General features: G+C 33.3%; 1 protein-coding gene across 50 annotated transcripts in view; it reads right to left on the bottom strand.

Moving 5' to 3' along the window:
* The window catches only part of LOC107174248 (putative disease resistance RPP13-like protein 1), a 64,579-nt gene that overhangs the window by 29,198 nt on the left and 17,063 nt on the right, over window positions 1–18,318 (bottom strand). For 4 of the 50 annotated variants that reach the window (XM_052436509.1, XM_052436510.1, XM_052436511.1 and 1 more), the window contains exon 1: window positions 4,622–7,252. In XM_052436509.1, the coding sequence (XP_052292469.1) occupies window positions 4,622–7,039 (2,418 nt within the window). In that variant the 5' untranslated portion in view covers window positions 7,040–7,252. The other 46 variants (XR_008052887.1, XR_008052886.1, XR_008052893.1 and 43 more) reach the window with 44 other exon arrangements.

Raw genomic sequence — 18,318 nt, 5'->3', positions numbered from 1 at the left:
AAATCTTAGAAGTTTAAACCTTTGCATCAACAAACCATTTCGCTGCATCAAAATTGCAAGCGTTTCACAATAATTGCGGGCATAAGTGTACTCACAAGTTTTGCGTTGTGAAGAATGAAGGATCTTGAAGTTTGTCAAGTTTGCCAAGCATCTTGATATGCTTCTCTAAATCTCTGGCAAATATTGGTTTTCTTAAGTCACAAGTAAAACAAATAAAGCAAGTTAAATGCAAAAGATACCTTAGATACTGCAACTGCCAAAATATAATACAGTAGGTTATACAAATGCTAAAACAGAAAACAACATCGGTATACAAAACTAAGAAAAAATTGCAAATTTCTTAAATGTGTTTTTCATGAAAGTAACTAGAAGAAGTTAACATGTGAGGGTCATGAATTTTTTACCTCAAACTAATAGTTACAGGTTTGCAGGTCCATATACTATGTCATAGGCTAGGTACTGCAATTCTTCTTCTGTCTAAAAGCAATTCCTTTTGGATTGATCAAATTCAGATGCAAGGATCCACAAATAAAATGAACGTGCAAAAGCAAATTATTGGATTCTTACTAGAGAATTTACAAGCCCCTTTATCTGAAAACTACACATCTTTCTAGTTTCTGGAGCACAAGGCACCAACAAAGTCGTATTAAAATTAAAGTTAAATTTGCCAGTTTAAAATGCAAGATTTACAGAAGTGAAAAAAATCCAGTCATACCTCCAATTAAATATCCACCGGAAAGCCACTCGATTTTTTTTTTTTTTTTTTGGTGAAGGCAAAAAATGATGGTAATCTGAGAACAAACTGGAGAAACTTTAGAATGTATAATATATAGCAAATATCAGAATTTGACTATGCATAAATTTCTTTTGATTTCCTTACACCAATATGCGTTCCAAAAATCACTCAGTTGAAAAAACTGCATAAAGCTCAGGTTCACTGACCAAGTGACCGGGTGTGTGTGCTTGAACCAATTTGCCATATTCCAATTCCGGATTGAAACTGACCACTTCTTCTCCCTGAGATTAAAAAAAAAAATGAATTTGATCATAAGTGTTTTGTACTCTAAAGCATATATACTCCTCTGGGATCTGAACAAATAATTTGAAAAAAAAAAAAATACACTGAACCTTTCAGATACAAGGTCCTAAAAATAAAAAACTGTAGTTAATGAATCAAGTTTCCTTGCAACTTTGTACTTAAGGAAACATTATCAGAACATGACTTTGCCTTGGATCATATTTTCTGGGAAAGGTGCTGTTTGAATCAGACCTGTATTTGGTCTCAGGAACTGCAGGCATTTCTTCAGGGATTCATCTGAGGCAGAAATGTTACCAAGTACCCCACTCCAAGCATTCATCCTTAACTAAACAGAGAAATATTCATTAGATATGCGACCGAAGAAAGAGGACAAGGTTGTTGGAAGACAGAATAAGTACACATCTTACCATCATTAATTTCAAAATCCAATGATTAAAAACAGTTAATTGCATGCATCAGAGTATGCACGCTCCAAAATGTTATACTCATATTCTGGTTTAAAATAAAAAATGAAAAAATTGTAATGAAATACTTGACAAAAATCTGCAATCTAAAATTTTGATTGAAGTGAATCAAAAAACTTTGGACTAAAAATCATCTATCTGTGTATGCTATTAAATTTTAAGATAAAAGTTATGATTTCATCTGTGAGTAATCAACCTATGAGGCAGCACTAATTACCTTGACAAACACCGATAAAAAGCAAATAGCCTCAACATACTATCTGACCTGTGAAGAAGGAAACAAGTGAGTGGCATTTCAATTATACAGAACTGCAAAATTAAAAAAAAAAAAAAAAAAAAACCCGGTCTTGGAGTTTGTCAGAGTGGATAATAGAAATCAGCTGACCTTAATAAGAGAATCAACACCTCTGACTCTGGATCGTATATGAATTTTCCATCTATCATAACCCAAGGGATGCGAGCAAGTTTGGGCCGCTCTTTTCCTCGACCTCGGGAAATGATGTGAGATTTGTGCAATTCCCGATCCACAAAAATCGAAGAGAGGCGAGGCTTTGAAAACCCATTGAAGACAGAAATTTCAATTTCTGGAATCCCAATGGGGACAGGTGAGTTAGAGAGGTGAAAGCCAAGACTAGAATCCTGCCTGTGAAGGCAATGTATTTTTACTAGATCAAAAATTAAAAAAGCATCAAAATATTGAAGACAGAAATTTCAAGTATGCTTGCTCCAAAATATTATACTCCAATTCTGGTTAAAATTAGTCAAACTTGCTTGAAAAAAAAAAAAAAAAAGGAATGAAATTGGTGACAAATATCTGAAATCTAAAATGTCGATATATCTACCATCTAAGAAATTGACAAATTTTGCAAATTTTTTGTAATTGCCCTTATCTTTCTGTCACCCATAAATAACCACAGCAGTTGAAAAGTCAATGAGTGAATAAAATTCTGTTGACTTTGAGATCAGAGATGAAATGTTCGGTCATCCATTATGTTACTCTTTCACAAAAATCCCATTCACATCCTCCAATTCTTGATTGAAACTGTCGGCTTGCATGATTTGGGGAAAAAAAAATGCTAACTGAAGTGAATAAAAAAAACTTTGGATTAAAAAATCGTCTATCTGTGTATGGTATTAAATTTTAAGATAAGTGTTATAATTTAATCTGCGATTAAAAGGCAAATAGCCTCAACATACAATCCGACTTGTGAAAAGGGAATCACGTGAGTGACTGCAAAATTATTATTTTTTTTTTTAAAAAAGGAGGAGCTTGTTATAGCGAATAATACAAATCAACTGACCTTAACCTTAATAGTAGAATCTACTCCTCTGACTCCGGAACGTACATGAATTTTCCGTCTATCCAAACCAGAGGGATGTGAGCAATTTTGGGCCACTCTTTTCCTTCATCTCTTTTGCACGCTTTTTTAAGCTTTGGACAATCCCCAATAATTAATCTCAAAAGTGAGGATGGAAGGCCCACCTCTGGAAATGATGTGAGATTTGGGCAACCCCAGATCCACAAAGATTGAAGAGAGGTGAGGCTCTGAAAACCCGTCGAAGACAGAGATACCAAATTTTGGAATTCCCAAAGTTCCAGTTGAGTGAGAGAGGTGGGCAGCGTCATTCCTATCTCCTCGTCTGGAAAACACTCTGCTTCATCATCACATCCAATAATTTGGAGGTCTCTAAGAGAGGTAAGCCTGTGCAACCCCCACTGGACGAGTGTCTTGTACATTTTGAAATTTCGAATTCTAAGTGATGTTAGATTGGTAGGAAAACCTTCTTCTGGAAACGATACAAGATTTGGACACAGCTGTATGCTTAAATCTCGAAGAGAGTTGAGTTTGTGCAAATCATTGGGCAAGGCTTCGAGCTTGTCACAACTGCAAACGTAAACCCTTGAAATGGCGTTGGGAAGCCCTCTTTCTGGGAAGGAAACAAGACTTGGACATCCATCTATAGAAATGCTCTGTAAACATTTAAGATTGGGCAGGCCATCCGGTATTGACTCCAGCTTTGGACAATGCTCTATCTTGAGGTCTTCAAGCGCCTCAAGGAATTGGACACCCGATGATAAACTGGTGAGCTCTGGGCAGTTCTCTATTCTCAGGTGTTGCAGCATCACTGGGGAAGACGAGGATGCAGGAGAAGAAGAAGAAGCATCCTCTTCATCATCGAACAGACGTTGCAATTTCTCACAATTTCCTATCTCAAGCCTTTTAAGAGATGCTGGTAGCCTCCGTCTTGCGATGAATGTTAGAGAGTCGCAATCTCTGATATACAACCTCCCGAGTTGTGAATTGTTTTCCATCATTTCCTCGGGTAAGGATTTCAGAGCTGTGCTGTTGCAAATTCGAAGAGAGCGCAGATTTCTGGGAAAGAAATTGATCTCTGGAACCGAAACAAGACGTACGCAACTTTCTTCAATTGATACCTCCTCATTGCGAGCGAGCAAATGTAGCCCTGGTCCAATAAAAGTACTCCATGACTTGAGCTGTTCAGAATTGCCAATTACCAAATCATTTGTAGCAATCATGGGCTTCAATAATTTTCCGAACTCCAAAACATTTGTAGCAATCATGGGCTTTGGCAGTGAAGAGCCAGCTGGACCATTGTATAGCATCCCCTTGCATCCATTCATGTCTAAGGAACTATTTGAAATAGTCAAAGACTTTATCAACTTAGAATCAATTGGACGACCGCACGCTAGTTCCTTGCACTCATCAACTTTTAATCTGCAGAGCATCGGATAGCGAGACAATGGAACTGCCAACTTTTCACATTTACTAACAACAAGTGTCTCCAAGGAGGGCAGGAGGTCAGGCAGTTCTCCAGAGAGTTTGGGACATTTCACAATGGAAAGTTTATGGAGACGAGGAAATATTTCAACAAGTGCATTTCCTTTGATATCCGTGTCCCAATGCTCCCATTCTGGCAAATTCTCGAAACTTAGAATCTCCAATGATGGAAAAGGCATTGACAAACCCTCCCCATAAACCTCAGACTCTATGCTTTTTAGTTTCTTCAGCCCTTTAACAGCAAGGTGTTTAAGTGAACTCAAACGGCCAAGCGATGGCAAAGATACACAATTGTCACAGTTCTCCAATTCAAGGACCTTCATCTCGGAGAATGAAGGATCTCCGATCCAAAGTGGAAATCTTGCACCACCATAGTGCCTGATTGCCAGCTCTTTTATACTTTCATGAGGTTGTAGAGTGTCAAGTACATTCTCTTCTAGTACTGCATCCCGAGGACTGTCAGATTGAGACCCCCATTCTAGAGTCAATGCTTCAAGATTGTGCTTCTCACATAATGCGGCTTCTCTTGCATTCTGTGGACTATTCACATTCTCTAATCCAGCAATGCAGAGTTCATCACAAAGAAAGTTTAAACTTTTTAAATCTTCCAAACCAGATGCAGATTCACCCTTGCCTACAATAAAATTGGACAATGTTTGAAGCTTCTTCAACTCTTTCATTCCAAACGGCATCTCCTTCAGCAGCTTTGCACGTCTTATATCGAGATGACGTAAATTGATCAAATTCCTCATTTTCTGCGGAAGCTTTATCAAACGGGAACAATTTCTTAATATCAAAATTTCCAAGTTCAGCAATTTGCATGTTGACTCAGGTAAACTTCTTATGTCAGTGTCAGCAAGGTTGAGGAACCTTAGAAGTCTCAAATCTTCAAATGGAATTCGTAACTCACCGATACGGTATCCTTGTAAAGATAGCATTCTCAACCTTTTGAACTTCGGCAACAAATCGTAGTGAACCGTGCTAGTTATCCAACCAGAAGTAACGCCACCTCTTGTGCAAAATGGCAAGAATGTTCGTAGATGTTCAATTTCATTGAAAACCTCCAACTTATTTCTACCATCACAGAAATCACGGGCATAGGAGGAATGGCGAACCCTTTCAAATCTTCTTGACAGAGTATTGGCCTCCTCTAACCTAAATATGGTTTCTCCAGAGACCAATTGAGCAAGATCATGGATAAGGTCGTGCAATACAAATTTAGAACTATCAGAGATTGCTGTTTGTTGAAAAATTGACCTCGACACTAGATCACCAAAGCACTTGCTGCCCAAATCTTCCAGCTGCTCATTGTTTCTTGACTGTCGAATAATACCTCCAGCCATCCATAAGAAAGTCAGCTCCCTCTCAGTGAATGCATAATCTTTTGGAAAGATGGCACAAAAAGCAAAACATCTTTTCAAATGAGAAGGAAGATGATGGTAACTCAATCTTAACACGGGGAGAATGCTGCTTTGCCTAGGTAAATACCATATTTTGCTATCCAATATACCGTCCCACTCAGCATGCGTTTTAGTACGAAGAAGGCCCCCGAGTGTTTTTGCTGCCAGAGGCAAGCCCCCACACTTGCCAACAACTTTCTCGCGGAATGATTCTGAAATTCGATGTGCGCTAAGGTCTGTAGATTCAAATGCATGGTTTATGAAAATGGACCAGCAATCATCATCTAACAGACTCTTGAGATCGTAATACTTGAATTGCGTGTGGTGACGATCGATGGGTCTCATTATTGATGCAACATTTGAATTGCGTGTGGTGACGATCATCTTACTGTTTGGTGCAGCAACCAGTAACGGAGCTTTTAAGTCTACCCACAAGCTGTAGTCCTCGTTCCAAACATCATCTAAGACCAGCAGGAACCTTTTTTTATCCACAGCTGCTTTCAGCTCAACCTGCACGTCATTTAAACTGTTTAGAAGACAAGGCCTGCGGGTGATTGACTCGAGAAGTGCCTTTGAGATGCCCAAAACATCAAAGACGTCGGATACGCAAACCCATGCTTTTACATCAAACTTGGAATCTTCAACGGCCTTGTCATTGCAGACTTCCCGGGCAAGCGTTGTTTTTCCTATCCCGCCCATGCCAACAATGGGTATTACAACAAAGTTGGCATGATCACTTGGGGTATCGGCCAATACCATATCAAGAATTTTGGCCTTATCTTCTTCTCTTCCAAATACTTCACGTTCTGTTGGGACACTCGAACTGGGTGGCCTCTGGTGTGCAGCAGCAGCAGCAGTTGATGATGCCTCTCCGGTAATCCGATGCAGTCCAAGTTCAATTCTTTCTTGGCAGAGTTGCTCCAGCCGGCTAGTGATATCTTTAATCTTGGACCCCATGCTATAATTGAACATAATAGCATTCGGATTCAAACCAGCCGGGATGAAACTGAGAACCTGGCCAGAACTATCGTGATTTTGCGCCATCAACTTGCTTTCCAAGGCTTGAGTAGCAAACTCATCAAGAATGTCCTCAGCGTCATAAGCCAAGTCTTGGAGATCGTCCAGCCACATCTTCACAGCCTCGTCAGTCAGTTGCTTCTCCTCTGCATCGTTGAGCACCGCCTGAATCATCTTCAGCTTTCTTTCCCACTTCTTGAGCTCGGAATCGACCCCGCCTCCAAGTTGACGGACAAAGCTGAGCAAATCACGGGAAGCCAACCTGTCAAACAACACCTGAAAGAAGGCGTTGAGTAAGATCTCTCCCACAGCAACCATGGTTCCGTTTTGTCAGAAAGAAAGGAATCAGAATCGTCACCAACAATGAAATTATAATTGATAACAAAACTGAAATTGGCTTGATGTATGGAATACTGAAAATTGAGGAATAGAGATAAGACTGACCATGTGGTGTGGTCCCAGTGGACTCCACCATGTTGATTAAACAATAATGATATTCACTTGCAAATGGTGGATGGTGCCATGCAGTCAAGATTGGCGTGCCCGCCTGCAAAGCTCATACACTTTCTTTTGTTATTGTCAAGTTCTCATTGATTAGTCACCTGGAGGGTCATAGGAAATTTACTTCCAGTAAACTGTCATTGAAAGTTAAATGTGTGTTTGATCTGCCTCATTTTTACAGCCTCTAACACCATATAATACAGTAGCTTCTGCAAACTCATAACTCTATCAAAATTCATAAGCATACAACAGGGCAGGAAGTTGATCAAGTCTTACATTAGGCTATTTGTTAACAGTTAAAGCCACTCTAAATTCTCCCCTTAACAAAATGGAATAGATCAGCTGAAATGATTGCAGCCCCCGGAAACATCAAGGTCAGGGATGAAAACTTCATTCATCAAGTAAGTTGCACGGATGAAAACATTCACACTAGCTTACCTTTCAAAGAAACTTGGGACTTTTTTTTCCACAGGCAGGCAAACAAACAATAATAGAGTATTGGAGTGTAGTGGTAGTAATTCAATTGAAAGCGTTTATTTCCTTTTCAAATCGCTTTTTCTTTTTCTTTTTTAACCCCTTTTTTCAATTTTTTCAAAACCGTGTTGGCTCCACTCAGACTGTCATCCTTCTGAAGCATTGATTCAGCGCGCTATTATAACCGTTGGATATGTTTGTAATAATGCAATAATTATTAGAGAGCTACTCTCATTTTAGCTAAATATCCAACAAATCAATTTAAATTAAGAAACCATTAAAACACGCCCTCAACTTTATATGAAATTTTATTTTATTTTTTCTGAATTACAGTTCACCCATCCCCACCTCATATTAAATATATCTACTTATTTGGACTGCATGACTTTTTTTTTTTTTCCTTAGTTACATTTATTTCTCAGTGCTTTCCCAACCCCAAATTAAATACAAGCCTTTAGATTTAAACTTGGAAACCTCTTCCTTGCACTGTAAGAATTAAGTCAATTAAGTTTTAGGATAGGGAAATTATCATTGCACCACTTTTATTTTAGCTTATTTTCATCCAACTAATATAAAATTTTAACATATATTTTGCACCACCTTTCTTTTCACATTTGTACCAACTAGCCACTTTTCTATTAATACAATTAAATAAATTTAATAAAATAATAATTTTACCCCCAAATAAATTAAAAAAATATTTTATCTTATAAAAACTTTTAAAATTAAAAATTATAATCATAAAAATATCCCTAAATTTAATAAAAAATAAATCCCAAATAGAGGTGCCCAACTGATTTTTTCTAAATTTAGATTTTACAAAATTTTAATAATTATTTTGATTAAAAATTATAATTTTAAAAAATTTTAATAAAAATAAATGAATTTATTTATTAAAAAACTATAATTTTGTAAAATTTTATTAAAATAACTGAATTTATTTCTTAAAAGAATAAATCCTAAAATTTTAATAATTTAGGGGATTTTTATTAAATCCCAAAATTTTGCAATTATTTTTATAATTATAATTTTATATTAAAATAATTTTTATTAAAAATAAAAATTCTAATTTTAGGATTTATTTTTAAATTTAGGGATAATTTTTATTATTATAATTTTTAATTTTAAAAGTTTTTATAAGATAAACTTGTCTTTTAATTTATTTGAGGGTAAAATTGTCATTTTATTAAAATTATTTAATAGTGTTAATGTAAAAGTGGCTAGTTGATACAAATGTGAAAAGAAATGTGGTGCAAAATACATGTTAAAAATTTGTAGTGGTTGGATGAACAAAAGGCAAAATAAAGGTAGTGCAATGATAATTTCTCTTTAGGATATATAATATCTATATTAATGTTTATGTAAATTATGCAAATCAAACATATCATACAATATTAAAATTTTTTTAATTACAAATCAAATGATACATCTTTTTCTTTTAAGTTTTCTTTAAACCGGAAAATCTATGAACAAATGAAAAAATTCTTACCTGTGAATTTGAAAAATCTTAATTTGTTGTCAATTTTGTAAACAAAACCTAAAGCCGCCCACTATTAACTCTTAGTTATCAATAAACAATTTTTATTGCATACTCAAATACTTTAGGGTCAAGAATGGGGAAAAAAAAGGACCATTGCTTAGTCTTATACTCATATTGCAGGGTTTTCTTTTTTAAAAAAAAAAAACAAAAATAATAATAATTGGAGCAATTCCAGCAGACTCTCAATGGAGCAATGTTCCAAGAAGGAAATTGACAATGAAGAAATGAAGAAGATTGTTGTCGGCTGCTTAATGTGCTTACGATGCCTGACATTTCTCAAATTGTCAGTGTTTGCGGCAAGCACATGGCAAGACTTGGAAAGCGGTAAGATGTTAACTGAGATTGAAAGGCACACTAAGTTACGGTTTGATCTATGGAGTCTAAAGATTGAAGTATGGTAGTTTTATGGATTTACACCTTTAATCTATATAATTGCGCTGTTAACTGCAAAGCAAGCCTTCGACATGTAATTGCTTTGATATAGAGGCTTAATACGCAACAATAGCAGAATCTCTAAAGGGGGCATTTGGCTAGAATGAATGATCTCGTAGCTAAGGCATGCTTCGAATTAGTTACAATGTATTCTATAGCTAAAATGCTCTTCATCTAAGTAAAAATCAAACAAATCATAAGAGCACTAAGTATATGGATTTAAAATTTGTAGCATTCTAAGGCTTAAGGTTTCAATACAAATTGTGAAGCTTTTGAAGGTGCATTAAGCCTGACCATTTCCAGTCTATAATTGGACTATAGATTGGAAAACAAGCCTTCACCTTGAACATGCTTTATCAACTATAGAGGTCTAAAAAGACTGCATAGGTAGAAGCTCTGGAGGAGATCATTTAACAAAAAGTAATGATCTCAAAATTAAGTCATGCTCAGAAGTCAATCACATTGTATTATGACAGCTAAAAGTGTTACTCGTCCGATAAATAAATCAGAAACATCACGAGAACTGAGAGTACTAAGCATATAAGTGCGAAATTGCACTCTATAGGCCTGAGGTTTTAAGAAGAGCTGTAAAGTTTCTGAAGGTGCACTATGCATGTACCATGAAAAGTGTTTGGACTATGTTGGAGCTTGGCAAGGATTAAGTTGCAGCAACCGATCATAGGAAATAAGGAAAAGTAAATCAATAGCCTTTCTAGGGGTGTTGATTCATAACTATTAAGAGAAAAATTGGGGAGTATTTCTTCTAAAAAGTTTCTCTATAGAGTGATAAACAATCTTGTGATCATGTATTTGACAACTAGTAAAGCAATTAGTATGATTCTTGGATGGAAGTAGGTCACATTATAATTTTGAACCATCGAATCTTTTGTTGTTAATTGTTCATAATCGATCTATTTTGGGTGCTTTTTTGCGCTTGATTTAAGATTTTAACACCGTGTTCTTATTGTTTCTGTTAGTTTTTGGTTATGAGGGGTTCCATTTGAGTGTATAATCATTTGAAACCCAACAATTGGTATCAAACTCAAGGGTGAATAACTCAAGATAGAGGGCCATGATTAGGGGGTGGGTATAAATCAGTTTGGTTTAAAACATTATGAACCAAATATGAACCAAATCGAGTAAAAAAAATTCGGTTCGTTTCGGTTTATAAAATTTAATATTTTTTCTTTCATATTATCTAAGATTTTATATTTTTCACCTTAGTTTGAATTTGTTTTAGTCCAATTCAATTATAATCACTAATCATTCATGTTTTATACAAAAATACTAATAAGGAACCAATTGATTTTCGGTTCGGTTCAATTCAAAAATTAAAATTGATCAGTTCATATTTTCTAAACCATTCGATTTAAACTGACCAAATTGAACTGAACTAACATATTTCAGTTTCGTTCTAATACACCCTTAGCCATGATGGTCCATCAGGCGCTTGATGAAGCTTTGAATATTTTATAAAGCAATTACAAATAAAATGGAGTTTAAGGAGCTAAAAGAAATTTGATGATATAATTAAAATTCAGCATTGAACGTGCTTCCATAAAATCTAACGGTTTAGTTAGTAAGAGGCAATTTAGGGGTAAGTTGTAATTAGGGATGGCAAAAATCCCCACGGGGACGGGTACTCTCGGGGATTTTTCCCATTCGGGGAGGGTATGAGGATAATTTCATACCCAATTTCTTATTCGGAGAAGGGACGGAGAAATTTTTTTAACCAATTTCTTATTCGGGGAGGGGACGGGGATGAGGTGAAATCCCCATCCCCTACCCATTTCCCCATTTTAATTTTTAATTTTATTTTAATTTTTTAAAATTACTAGTAAATAAATAATAAAATTTAAATGATAAGATTATAAATATTAGTAAAAATAAATAATATCGAAATATTTATATTATTAAACTTTTAGGCCTAATTAACTAATTAAAGTCCTAAATTTTTATTTAGGACATTAAAAAGACCGAATAGATTCTATTAGCCCAACATTTTTTTTTAATTTTAATATTCTTTAAATATTTTAAACTTAAATCTATTTTTTATTTATTTTTAGATGTTATAATTGCCCACAACGAATCACAATTTTAATATCTAATCTAATCTAATCTAATATTTGCTCTTGATTTGCTCCGATTTAACTATTGTATTGTAAAGGAAATAGTCCACATTTATAAAGTGCCCACGCCACCATTGAAAAAGTTAATTTTGAATCTAAATTCGATTTTATTTGTAACAATTTTGTAGTAGACTATTAATTTGTTCATTATAGTTTGTAAAATAAGTTTGTATCCCTTGCATGTTGCGTTACTTACTAATTTAATATATGTGACTTTTGTAATAGATATTAATGTAAGATATATTTCGAACTTTACTTTTATTTGAATTTTTTATTTTAATATGATTAACTCAAAATCGAAAAAAAAAATGTAATAGTTATTCGGGGATCGGGGACCCTCGGGGATCCCCTGTTATTATTCGGGGAGGGGATGGAAATTCTCTCAAGTAATTCTGACGGGGACGGGAAGAAGACGGGGACATACGCAAAATATCGGGGATGAGTATGGGGAGATCGGTCCCCTCGCCATTGCCATCCCTAGTTGTAATGGGTGCAGCGGAGCCCTCAACGGGATACGACAATAAAGCATAAAAGTTGAAACCACAGATAAAATTGTCAAAAAGAAAAAAGAACAAGAAATGATCATGTGATCTTTGTGGGGCATATTCACTTGATCCTGTTGGGGCATTTGTCTCTCTAAAGTCTTTACTGGGTAATAATTTTATATTGGTTTTATAATTTTATTTAAAATAATTCACAGAAAATCATAATTATGGAATTTCCCACCGTTCAAAATTGTTCCCTTTGTAGAATAATTACGAGTTTATCACTTTGGCTAAGTTTTGAACATTTTTTTTTTGAATAATGCTTAACTGTAAAGCACTAAAATTCACTATGCAACATAGCCGTGAAATCATGCGCTTCGATCTTTGAAAAAATATCTCAAATCTCGGTTTAAGTGTGCTTTTGTAATAATAAATATAGACTTACAGGGCTTGATGTAATAGGAGCAAGTAACTCAGGAAGGTAAATGGCTTTTAAAGCTTTTCTGTTTTGGCGGGAAAGACTGTGGGGAAGACTTTATGACGTGGCCAAACGAAGTTGACCGAAGCTAGATTGTATCCTGTTTCGTCTCTCTTGAGAAGTGAAGCTCCAATTCTGGTTTTACAAATTTACTGCTTTGTGCGTGTTTCTTCAAGCTCTGTTTTCTGGGTTTTACTAGAGTACTGTCTTGATTCAATTTCTTCATTCTTAGTTACAAGATCATCTCTTCATCTTGTCTTGTTAATTCTTGATCAATCTTGGAGTTCCATTTACACATGTGATCCTAAAATTGTTTAAAATAAAATTTATTGGGTAAATTTTTTAAAATAAGATTATAAAATTAAATAAAGGTATTCTCAACATTTTAATTCTTTTTTTTAAAAAAAAAAAACTCAATAGCCTCTTTTTCCAAAAATTTTAGTTTGGGAAATTGCTGCCTTAATCCATTTACTAAATAAACCCACCTTTGAACTTTAAAATTTTAAAATTTACTCAACAAACCCATTTAAATACTCAATATACAAACCCAATTAATAAAATAATAGTATTTTTACTAATTAAACCCATTAAATTCATTTATAACTTGAGAATTGTTTAGATTTATTAAACTGAAAATTTGTATGTTGTTTAAATATTTTGCACCAAAACATAAATAATATTCTCAATTATTTTTTTGGAGTAAAGATGATAAGTGGAAAACTAAATTACCGAAAGTTATATATGGAAAAATATATATATATATGTACAAAATATTAATACACGGTTTAATTAATTTCTTAATGAAACAGTTGCGCCTGTAATTCATTCATATTATTTTTTTTAATCCGTGATTTTAATTAGCATTAGGATTTGTGAATGTATTTTATTAGTATTAGAGTTTCTCATTTATTCCTCTCAATTCATTTTGAGTCTTATTTCTACTTCAATCTCAAATATTTCAATCACATCAATACTTGGGATATCTTTAACACATATTCGTAATGAATTTTTATTTTCATTTTGTTAGGACCGATATTGCATTTTGATATGTATTAGTGTGTCGAAAAGAGTTATCATTACTTGCTTTTTGCCTCCATTACGTGTGCTTTATCTTCTATTATGTGAAATAGTTTCACTGGTGGTGGTGGCTACTGGCTACTGGCTACCTCTCATTCTAATTGTATTTTTTTTTTCCCTCTTCTAAGTGAGAATTATTTAATTTTTTCTTTACCATGCTTTTCACATCTTTCATCTCCAGCAGCAGCTCTCCAATTCTTTAACATTTGGCCGAGCTATTTGCCTTTTTCACTATGCAAATAAGAACGAGTTAATTATTTTCGAATGTGCTATGATAGTTTGTTAGTATAAAACCAATATGAATCACTTCATATGTGTTCTGAGATTAATAAAAAAAATATATCAATTTAGATTTTAAGAAAAAGATATGATATGGAATGTAAAGACAGTTTTAAAGAGTAAAAAAAAATTTTTTTTACTATATTTTAGTGTCCATAATTGTAATTTAATTTAGAGGCATTCTAGTAATTAAAAATTATTTTCATAAGTGGATTTTTAATAAATAGTTTGGTGGATTGAGATAACCCTACCCTTTGAGTTTTTCTTAATAGAGAGAAATTATCACTTGTTTAATCCCAAAAACTCTAGTTAAAGTATAATTAAATTATAAAAAACCAAAAAAAAAAATCTTTTGGCTAGTAAAGAAGTTATACCAAATAAGTACTTAAGTATAGTTTAATTGAAATATTTCTACAACCACAAGCTATTTGAAAACAAAAAAATAAGAAGAAAGAAAGAAAGAAAGCTGAATAGCTAGCAGATTGATACAACAAAGCACTACCAGCAAGAATCATGATTACTCAATGAAGCATCCGTGCCATTGTAAAAGAGAGTCTTATTTGTCATATAGATAAAATCGATATAATTTACATGCACGCCATACTCTTTTTTCTTCAATTTTTATAGTTTTTCTCCCATGAGTTTTTTCATGATGGGATTTTAATGATAAAATCTTACGCTTACTTAAGATATAAATGAATGATGAATTGTGGTTAGTTTTTCTAGTAAAAGTTTTAACGAAACCTATTCTCTGTATATGATTTCTTTGTTAGAATAGACATTAAAGAAGAATGTTATAAATATGATGAAATCCCATTGATTTCATAAAATTGGAGTAACCATCTGACGAATTAGTGTTCCCAGAGCATGTTTTATCAAACACTTCTTTAATGACAATTTCTGACCTAAAAGTGAAAATAGATTTGGCTTAGAGAAGGATTCAGTCATCTTGATTCATTAGCAAGATGAATTGGAGTGCTTGTTTGGAATAACTTTATTTTTTGGACTAAATTTATTGTTAATGTATACAACTTTTGTAAGCATAGTTCCTTTTTTTTTAAAAAAAAAAAATCTTTAGCCGTTTGGATATTAATGATAACTTTTATAAAAAAAATATAGAATTTATTAGTTAAGGTTTTTAAAATTATGTTAAGGTGGAAATAAAATATGACTATAAAATAAGATTATAAAATTAAATAAAGGTATTCTTGACATTTTAATTCTTTTTTTAAAAGAGTAACTCAATAGCTTCTTTTTTTCAAAAATTTTACTTTTGAATTTGGTGGGGCTACGTGAATCCCAACAAACTATTCCCTTAACTCATTTACTAAATAAACCCATCTTTAAATTTTAAAATTTACTCAACAAACCCACCCAATATACCATTACTAAACCCAATTTATATAATAATAGTAATTTTATTAATTAAACCCATTAAATTCATTTATAACTTAATAGATGTTTAGATTTATTAAACTGAAAATTTGTATATTGTTCAAATATTTTGTACCAAAACATAAATAATATTCTCAATTATTTTTTTTGGAGTAAAAATGATAAGTGGAAAACTAAATTACCGAAAGTTATACATAGAAAAATATATGTATACAAAATATTAATACACGATTTAATTAATTTCTCAATGGAATAGTTGCCCATGTAATTTATTCGTATTATGCTTTTTATCCGTGATTACAATTAGTATTAGGATTTGTGCGTGTATTTTTTGGTATTGAGGTTTCTCATTTATTCCTCCCAATTGATTTTGAGTCTTATTTCTTCTTCAATCTCAAATATTTCAGTCACATCAATACTTGGGATATCTTTAACACGTATTCGTAATGAATTTTTATTTTCATTTTTTATTAGGGCCGATATTGCATTTTGGTATATGTTAGTTTGTCGAAAGAGTTATCATTACTTGCTTTCTGCCACCATTCCACGTGCTTTATCTTCTAAATTATCTAATTTTTCTTTACGACGCTTTTCGGTGCTTGGTCTGGCAAGATAGTGAACATAATTTTTTTTCTGATGTTTAATTCACATCTTTCATCTCCAGCAGCAGCTCTCCAATTCCTTAACATTTGAATGAGCTATTTGCATTTTCACTATGTAAATAAGAACGATTTAATTATTTTTTCAATGTGCTATAATAGTTTGTCAGTATAAAATCAATATGAATCACTTTATATATGTTTTAAAATTAATCAAAAATGAAAAAAAATCAATTTAGAGTTTAAGAAAAAAATAATATCGAATATAAAAACAGTTTCAAAGAGTAAAATATAAAAAAAAAATTATTGTCCATAATTATAATTTGATTTAGGAATATTTTAATAATTAAAAACTATTTTTATAAGTGGATTTTTAATGTGTAGTTTGGTGAGTTAAAATGGCCCTATCCTTTAAGTTTTTCTTAATATAAACAAATTATCACTTGTTTAATTTGCAAAAGCTTTACTCAAAAGTACAATTAAATTATCCTTTGGCAGCTGTTACATAAGCTGGTTCAGACCAACACCAACCCTATTCTCCTCTGTGCTACGGTCAAGCTAATATTGTATCGTATAACACATTTGACTATCACAAGTGAAGAGGACGCCACTGGGCACTGGCACATGCTCATAAATAAATAAATTTAACTTCCTAAGTATTTTATGTGACACCGAAATAAAATTTTCTAAATGCCAGACATCTAAAGTGCTTCTCTGAAAATTGCTTATGTTCAAATTATTTTCAAAAATCCATAAAGAGAACCTTTTAAATGTTTTCTTAAAGAACAACTGCAAAAACAACCATGAGGATAAAGGTTAAAAGGAAAATGCTGTTGAAGACTTTAGAAATAGCCCCAACTGTATTTTTGCAGCCACGAGTGCTTTCATGTATTTCAATCAGATGATACAAAAGACTCAAAATCGTTTTAGTATTTAAAGAACTTGTGGTAGTGTCGAAACCCACATAAAGGAGTTTAATATAAAATAAAATGCTTTGAATCCTTCAGGGAGATCTCAGACTGTTATTATAAAAATGTCGCAGTGGTTTAAAGTTACTGTGATGCAAGTCAGTTCTAATCACACAAAAGGCTTCGATCTTTCATGTGGCATGTGAAGCATAAAATAAGAATCTGTATAAACTCCCCAAGAAACAGAAATTAAGGCAAAAGAAAAATGCATAAACGCACATGGATTGAGTCTTTAAGAAATCACCACTAACCAAATTGAACAAATGAAAAAAAAAAACATAATATCTCTAAATACATCACTTAATTCTTTATCGGAATTTAATCCAGTCAATCATTTAGTTCTAGTTCTATCTTCAAATGCTAACAGAACTTAATGACTCTAGGAGGTTTTGACTAATTTGGAATAACAACCAATTCCATTACAATGAAGAAATCAAAATAAAGGAGTCAGTAATAGAAAATAGAAGAGACACATTTGAACTTAAAACATGGATGTGTTTGCCTTCTTGATTCATCAACAGGGAACCTGATCTCCTGTGAAAACAATGAACACTAACATCACAAGGCAATTTTTTGATTTGGAAACCAGTACCATAACCATGTTCTGAATCTTTGATTTATAGCTGAATACAACATAAATCAAACAACCTTCAAACACATTACCAACACATCTTAACAGGGCTCTGAAAATGAGTGGCACAGTTCATTTTTACAGTATCTATTAATAATATCATTCAGAAGCAACTACGACCAACTGTTTTCCAATACAAAGGCTGACGGAGCTTTCGCAAGGCCTTGAGCTATGTCTTCAACGTACACAATACTTCATTATTGGTATGACCAGTTCCAAGAATTTTGGGATAGAGGTTATAGTAATCACTGGCAAGAGATCATTTGATGCGAATCCATATTGAAACTATTTGCATCTAGTTGTCTACTCCTTACAAGCTTCTAAAGGTTGTACTGTGCGATCACTCAACATACAGGTAATGCGGCCGGGAATTCTCATGTTGAGTAGCACTGCGTGATGCATCTTACCCCAGCATTTATGAAATTGATCTTGTTACCTTCCCAAAAGCATCTAAGAAAACAAATGTGATTTCAGCAAACTTGAAATGAAAGAACACACAGAATCTTTCATTTCCCAAAGAAACATACAAGTATACAACACGGACATGATTTTTTAGGCTGCATGTGCAAACTTCCTTCTCAAAATTGAGTCTTAAGCTAATGTATCCCT

This window comes from Citrus sinensis, chromosome 3, assembly GCF_022201045.2.
Source record: "Citrus sinensis cultivar Valencia sweet orange chromosome 3, DVS_A1.0, whole genome shotgun sequence".
NCBI lineage: Eukaryota > Viridiplantae > Streptophyta > Magnoliopsida > Sapindales > Rutaceae > Citrus > Citrus sinensis.
This window is presented reverse-complemented; position numbering and strand designations above follow the sequence as displayed.